At 38.3% G+C, this 7,633-nt stretch overlaps 1 protein-coding gene across 1 annotated transcript in view; it reads left to right on the forward strand.

The window, feature by feature from the left end:
* LOC140164380 (cilia- and flagella-associated protein 337-like) overlaps positions 1-6,753 on the forward strand; it is an 82,630-nt gene extending 75,877 nt beyond the window's left edge. The window contains 1 exon segment of the mRNA XM_072187657.1: positions 5,898-6,753. Coding sequence (XP_072043758.1) covers positions 5,898-6,101 — 204 coding nt within the window. The 3' untranslated portion in view covers positions 6,102-6,753.
* Positions 6,754-7,633: the final 880 nt, after the last annotated feature.

The raw sequence follows: 7,633 nt of genomic DNA on the forward strand, positions 1-7,633 counted from the left end.
GGGCGGCCGTTACTCAGTGAATAAAGCAGCTACAATGCCCAGCTTCAGTCTACTGATAGAGCTAGAGAATTATACTTCAACATATGTACATGAGACTCATAAGTCAAATATTATGGGCCCCAGGGCCCCAAATGTTAAAACAAAGGGCCGGCTGTTTCTCATCAAATAAAGCAGCTTTAGGGCTCAGAGTTTGTACACAGATTGCACCTGAGAATTATATTGTTATATGTACTTGTGAGCCCCATATATCACATTATATGGGCCCCAGGGCCCCAAACGCGAAATCATAGGGCCAGCCGTTACTCAGTAAATAAAGCAGCTACAGGGTTCAGATTTGGTACACTAAACGGTCTTTAGCATTATATTGTTATATGTGTATATGAGCCCCATGTGTCACACAATATGGGCCTTAGGGCCCCAAACCCTAAAACATAGGGCCGGCCGTTACTCAGTAAATAAAGGAGCTACAATGCCCAGCTTTAGTATACTGATAGAACTAGAGAATTATACTTCAACATATGTACATGAGCCTCATAAGTCAAATACAATGGGCCCCAGGGCCCCAAATGTTAAAACAAAGGGCCAGCCGTTTGTCATCATATAAAGCAGCTTTAGGGCTCATAGTTTGTACACAGATTGCACCTGAGAATTACATTGTTATGTATTCATATGAGCCCCATATATCACATAATATGGGCCCCAGGGCCCAAACGTTAAAACATAGGGCCAGCCATTACTCGGTAAATAAAGCAGCTACAGTGCCCAGCTTGAGTCGCCTGATAGCACTAGAGAATTATACTTCAACATATGTACATGAACCTCATAAGTCAAATATAATGGGCCCCAGGGCCCCAAATGTTAAAACAAAGGGCCGACCGTTTCTCATCAAATAAAGCAGCTTCCGTAGTATAATATAATAATTGGAAATACCAGCGTGAAGCGTTAAGGCTGTTCCAGTTCAATTACATACCCATTGGCTGTTCCATTTAATTTACATACTCCCTCTGAAATGGCCCCCAAAAAGGCTGTTCCGTTTAATTTACATACTCCCTCTGAAATGGCTGTTCCATTTAATTTACATACTACCTGAGTAAGAGAGACTGACAACAGGATGGACAGTAAGAGAGACGACTCCTCTGGGAGGGGACTTCTTACAATTTCTTTATTTTAAGTGCTACGACAGTGCAACCTACATTCAATTAAAGCTTGTGACTTGGACTTTCACTTTTTACACATACAATTTCTTTATTTTAAGTCCTCAGCAAAAAGGACTGTAAGTTTGGGTACACCGATAACATGCGGGTATAGCCGTATTTGTGTACAAATATATAGCCTTCTAGTTCTCCTCCTCCTCCTTCTTCTCCTATCAAACACATCATTCTGTCAAGGCTAGCGCTAAAACTACAAGGGCACCTGGGCCCATATGTGGTACACTTATGGGCCCTACCCCGTAGACGTGCCTTTTGCCCATCTCGGCCCCAGAGGTCAAAGGTCACGGGCCCCAGGGGCCCAAATGTAAAAACACAAAACATGCCGTTTCTCATCAGATGAAGCAGCCTCAGGGCCCTGAGTTGGTACACTGATAGCCCCAGGGGTATTCTATAAATACAAGTATACATGAGCCCCATATGTTATATATTATGGGCCCCAGGGGCCTAATTGTTAAAAATATGGGGCAACAGATTGACAAGCCTAGCTCTAAAGCTACATGGGCACTAGGGCTCATATGTTGCACATGTATAAGCCCTAAATTGTAGATGTGCCTTTTGCCCATTTTGGCCCCAGATGTACAAGGCTAGAGGCCCCAGGGGCCCAAATGTTAAAACAAAGGGCCGGCCGTTTCTCAGCAAATAAAATAGCTACAGGGCTCAGATTTGGTACACAGATAGGTTTTCAGTATTATATTGTCATATGTACATATGTACCCCATATGTCACATAATATGGGCCCCTGGGCCCCAAATGCTAAAACATAGGGCCGGTCGTTACTCTGTAAATAAAGCAGCTTTAGGGCTCAGAGTTAGTACACAGATTGCACCTGAAAATCACATTGTTATATGTACATGTGAGCCCCATATATTACATTATATGGGCCCCAGGGCCCCAAACGCTAAAACATAGGGTCGGCCGTTACTCAGTAAATAAAGCAGCTACAGTGCCCAGCTTGAGTCTACTGATAGCACTAGAGAATTAAACTTCAACATATGTCCATGGGCCTCATAAGTCAAATATTATGGGCCCCAGGGCCCCAAATGTTAAAACAAAGGGCTGGCTGTTTCTCATCAAATAAATCAGCTTCTGGGCTCAGAATTTGTACACAGCACCTGAGAATTATATTGTTACTAACACCCACATGCATACCCACCCACCCCACACATGTAGGACTAAACAGACAGATTCGTATTATAATAGTGAAATACCAGCGTGAAGCGTTAAGGCTGTTCCAGTTAAATTACATACCCATTGGCTGTTCCATTTAATTTACATACTCCCTCTGAAATGGCCCAAAAATTGGCTGTTCCGTTTAATTTACATACTCCTTCTGAAATGGCTGTTCCATTTAATTTACATACTCCCTCTGGAACAGTTTTCCCCTAATCATATTGCATAGCCTCACTGTGAATAAGAGAGACTGACAACAGCAATCTATGGAGATACGACTCCCCTAGGAGGGGACTTTTTACAATTTCTTTATTTCAAGTGCTAAGAGAGTGCAACCTGGATTAAATTAAAGCTTGCGACTTGGACTTTTTACACATTTTCCACCCAATTGGGCGACTTTTTACAATTTCTTTATTTTAAGTCCTCAGCAAATAAGGACTGCAAGTTTGGGTACACCGATAACACGCGGGTATAGCCGTATTTGTGTACAAATATATAGCCTTCTAGTTATTGCAATATATTGCCGTTATGCTTTGATATTTATACTGCACATTCTGTGTCCTAGTGTACAGCAACTTTTTTAATCATTACATTGTATTATTGTTATGCTTAATATTTATTATGCAAATTCTGTGTCCTAGTGTACATGAACTTTATAGTTGTTACAATATATTATCGTTTTAATTAATATTTATAATGCAAATTCTGACAACAACTTGCTAATTATTTCATTGCATTTTCATTATGCTTAATATCTATGTATTATCATTATGCTTAATGTTTATAATGCAATTTTGTGTCCTAGTATACAACAACTTTCTTTTTATTACTTTGTATTTTCGTTATGCTCAATATTTAAACTGCAAATTCTCTGTCTTAGTGTACAGCAAAGTTCTAATTATTATAATGTATTATCATTATGCTATAATATTTATACTGCAAATTTGGTGTCCTAGTGTACTGCAACTTTCTAATTGTTACAATGTATTATCATTATGCTTAATATTTATAATGCAAATTTTGAGTCCTAGTGTACAGAAAATGTCTAGTTTTTACAATGTGTTATTGTTATGCTTAATTCTGTGTATACAGCAACTAAAATGCAAATTCTGTGTTCTAGTGTATGACAACATTCCATTTATTTATTCTTAATATTTAGAATGCAAATTCTGTGTCCTAGTGTACATCAACTTTCTAAACATTCCAATCATCATGCTAAATATTTATATTGTAAATTATGTGTCCTAGCGTACAGCCACTTTCTAATTGTTACAGTGTATTATCGGGGTATCATTATAATTAATATTTATGATGCAAATTCTGACAGCAATTTTCTAATTATTACTATGTATTATCATTATTCTTATGCAAATTCTGTGTTGTAGTGTACAGCAGCTATCTAAATATTACAATTTATTATCATTATTTATAATGCAAATTCTGACAGCAACTTTCTAATTACAAAGTATATAAAGTTCGTTAATTATGTAGACAAATCCAATCTTTTACTCACGGTTAGACAGTTTCGTCAACCAGGTCGGTTGACTTCTTTACACTATGAAATTTTGTCAATGAAAAAAGCACTGAAAAGCAAACACTGAAATGACCAGAACAAAAGAAAGTCAACTCTGAAATTGTGTTTCAGAAGTATTTCAGTGTATTTTCAGTATTTTGATACTTGCTATAATGAGCAATGATTCAGAGGATAAATTTACATAACAATAGCACTGGCCAGCTCATTTCAGTGTGATTAAATCAATTTCAGTGGGATCATGGAAGAAAGAGATAAGAAGGAACCACAACGAACGCATTCACTTTGTCCACTCCCTTTACCGACATTTAATTGACATTGTTATTCATGAGGATTTACTTTGATCAATACCCCGCGTTAAATAGGTGATTGGTATTGTATTCCATGCATTTGCATGTCTTCTGGAGCGTGTCTGAAGGATGATTTGAACTAATGACCTTCCGTGCAAGCACCCTATATGATTTTCTCTGGTGACGTGATCATCGGTCATTGATGGCCTACATCTTTTTCTTCCATTTTGCCCAATTTTCCCGAACTTTGATGACTTTTTTCTCAGAGTTGGCAGTCTTTGGCACTGAAACGAGTTAGCTAGTTACGATTATACACATATAAACTATTAATTTATCCAGGTTTCATGTACCGGACTCAACCGGAACATTGTGGATTATTTAAGAACATTTTACATCTATTTTTCATCGAAAAAGTCACCAAAATCTTACCTTATTTGCTAAAGATGAAACTCAGCAAAAAAACGGCCGATTTTGATGACCTTTTCGATGTTTTATAGGACATTTTCTACACAACACGATCAAGAAAACAGTTTGACTGTAGATCTCAAAACAAAGCTACTATACATGTTCAGAGCATCAGTGAAATTCCATAATCGTACTTCTGGGTAGCGTTTGTTTGTTCGTGGATGGGTTTGTTATAAATTTTTTCCAGTCATGATTTCGCCAAGCATCGATCGCGGTAAATGGATCATACATGAAAGGAAGTACCATTGATAGCTTTTCTTTTCATGCGTCAATAGATAAGCGGATTAAAACTTGGCCGATCGAAGTCGTTGTGGTTCCTTCTCATCTCTTTCTTCCATGGTGGGATTAAAGAAACGCCACTGCCACGGTTGTGAACAATTTCATTGTGATTTACCAAGAGGTCAATTCTTTTCAGTAGATTTTCAGTGTGATTTGCCCCAGGTTAAAGTTTTCAGAGATATTTCAGTGAAAATGAGCATTATTCTCATTTGCATAACTGCATAACAAAGGGTTTGTTTTCAGTGTGATTTTTCACACTGAATTTCTTTTCAGCATGTTTTCAGAGTTGAGGTAAATATCAGTGTGATTTTCATTGTCAAAATTTCATAGTGTTAGTAATGCGATGATCCGCCTACACTCCCGCGAAATTTCTCATTCCTCGGGTGCACAGTTCTTAACAGCGGATCATACATGCATAAATCGGCCATTACAGACCACGTTGCTCAAGAGAATCATGTCATCAATTGGGAGGGGGCAAGCATAATTGACAAGGACACTAACAAGCAAACCAGATGGATACTCGAAGCACTTTGGATCAGAAAGAGGGGCACCCAGACTATCAACCGTGATGAGGGCATCTATTCTCTAAATCACATGTATGATACGCTGTTAAGAACTGTGCACCCTAGGAATGAGAAACTTTGCGGGAGTGTAGGTGGATCGTTGCATTACTGAAGAAGTCAACCGACCTGTTTGACGAAACTGTCTAACCGTGAGTAGAAAATTGGATTTGTCTACATAATTAACGAACTTTATGAGTTTATACAATCCTGATGAATCTATTCCAAGATACAAAGTATATGTTTTCACTCTAAGACACATCTGTGAATCTCAAATACTACTCTTCATCTTATGTTTATTGGTATGTTCGTTCATGTTAGTGCACAAATAAATTGAGATTTAGTGTGAACTTTAATTGATGTTTTATATTTGTTTGTTGTTTTTTTCCAGCAAACGGACAAAGTAACCTTTCCATCTGACCTACCCATGACCCCTGGTATGTTGAAACGTGGTTTGACCTGCACTACAGAGAAAGATCTACGTAATTTGACACTATCACCTTTACCCTTTGGTGAGGTCAAAGTTGAAAAGGTCACCAAGCCGGAGCCACTTCCAGCTATTGGAACAAATCATCAACAACCTACTCCTAGATGATAGCATAGACTGCAGCTATATATAACAACACAATGAAAACATTGCTATTATTTATTCAAGGGGGTACTCAAGTTTGGGCAGGGAGTTGCTACTGAGAATTGAAAGTGGACCCATTTTCTAAGAAATTTGGACCATTGCTATACCAATGTGTAAATCTAACACAAATTTTACAACTTTTCCCCACATTTTCTGCAAAATTTGTCCTATGATCATCGATATACCAAATGACCGAACATGAGACCTATGTTTGTGGCGTAGTACACAGAGTGCCATTATACACAATCAATGTACTCTGCATACTTTTCTGACAGCTTTTCTGATTGGCTGCTTTGATATAGGAGTGTATGAAATGATATTAATAGTGTGTATTGCCAAAAAGCCACAATGTATTATATAATAATATATATTCATAACAAAATAATGAATATTCTCAGTCATCCAGTCGTTAAAATCACAAAGTTTTGAATTAAATCAAATACTGGAACTTACATTTTTTGCAACTTGCTACGTTGCGTCTGAAACCATCAGACTTCATCAGGCAACTGACCCGCTGGGCTGGTCATGTGACACTTTGAGACGGCTAGGGATCGTCTTGATGGCCCGGTCCCATGCGTGAGATAAGTTGTGTCTCAGTCCCCCTTTCTTGTTAAGTGATGGCTGCTCTACTCTCTCCCAGATGGCTTCCTTGATGCCTCTCCTATGCCACTGTTCCTCCTTATCGAGAATCACTGCGTCCTCGGTGTCAATATTATGACCAGTGTCTTTAAGGTGAAGGTACACGGCGGAGTTCTGGGCCCAGTTCAAACTTTTAAAGAAAATTTTGTGTTATTTTGTAAAGTGAAGTGATGAAAGTGACGGTTATGAATGAGGTTAATAACTTTGCATTGGTAATATGTTGGGCATTGTGAAAAATCTAAACATTTTGCTTTGGACCTCGGAATATTCCTTGGTTCCAAAGGAAAAATGTTTAGATTTTTCACAATGCCCTCCAAATAACTGATGCACAGTTACTAACATCTAAATAATAATATGTATTTTAAATGCCATATGCTGGATCTGGGATGAGATTCTCAAGCATCAACCAATTCCAGGGTGAATTACAGAGATCATAAAATAGGTAAAACAAACAAAATGCATTTATAAAGGTGCTACAAATTAAAAGATAGGTATGCAGTGTGGCATTAAAGCACTAATATATTGGCAAATAAATATTTCCGTCGGTACATTATTTACAAGTTGTGCCCCCTGGTTCCGTAATCCTGGCTACTCCACTGATGGTAGTGAATTCCTTTCTTAAGGGGCTGATACTGAGAAAAAACTATGTTGATCTAGTCCTATGTGCCACACTAGGTAGCTAGAACATAGAGTGCGTTGGAGTGTATTGGGTGAGTAGGTCATATCAATGTATTGTGGAAAAAGATCCACACTGACAGCCAGTGAAGACTGCGGACAATAGGCTGGATGGTCATGCTTCCGTGTACCAACCACTAGATGAGCAGCAGCATTTTGAATGCGCTAGAGCTTGCTGATCT

The sequence above is a fragment of the Amphiura filiformis genome, chromosome 11 (genome assembly GCF_039555335.1).
Source record: "Amphiura filiformis chromosome 11, Afil_fr2py, whole genome shotgun sequence".
NCBI classification, from domain to species: Eukaryota; Metazoa; Echinodermata; class Ophiuroidea; order Amphilepidida; family Amphiuridae; genus Amphiura; species Amphiura filiformis.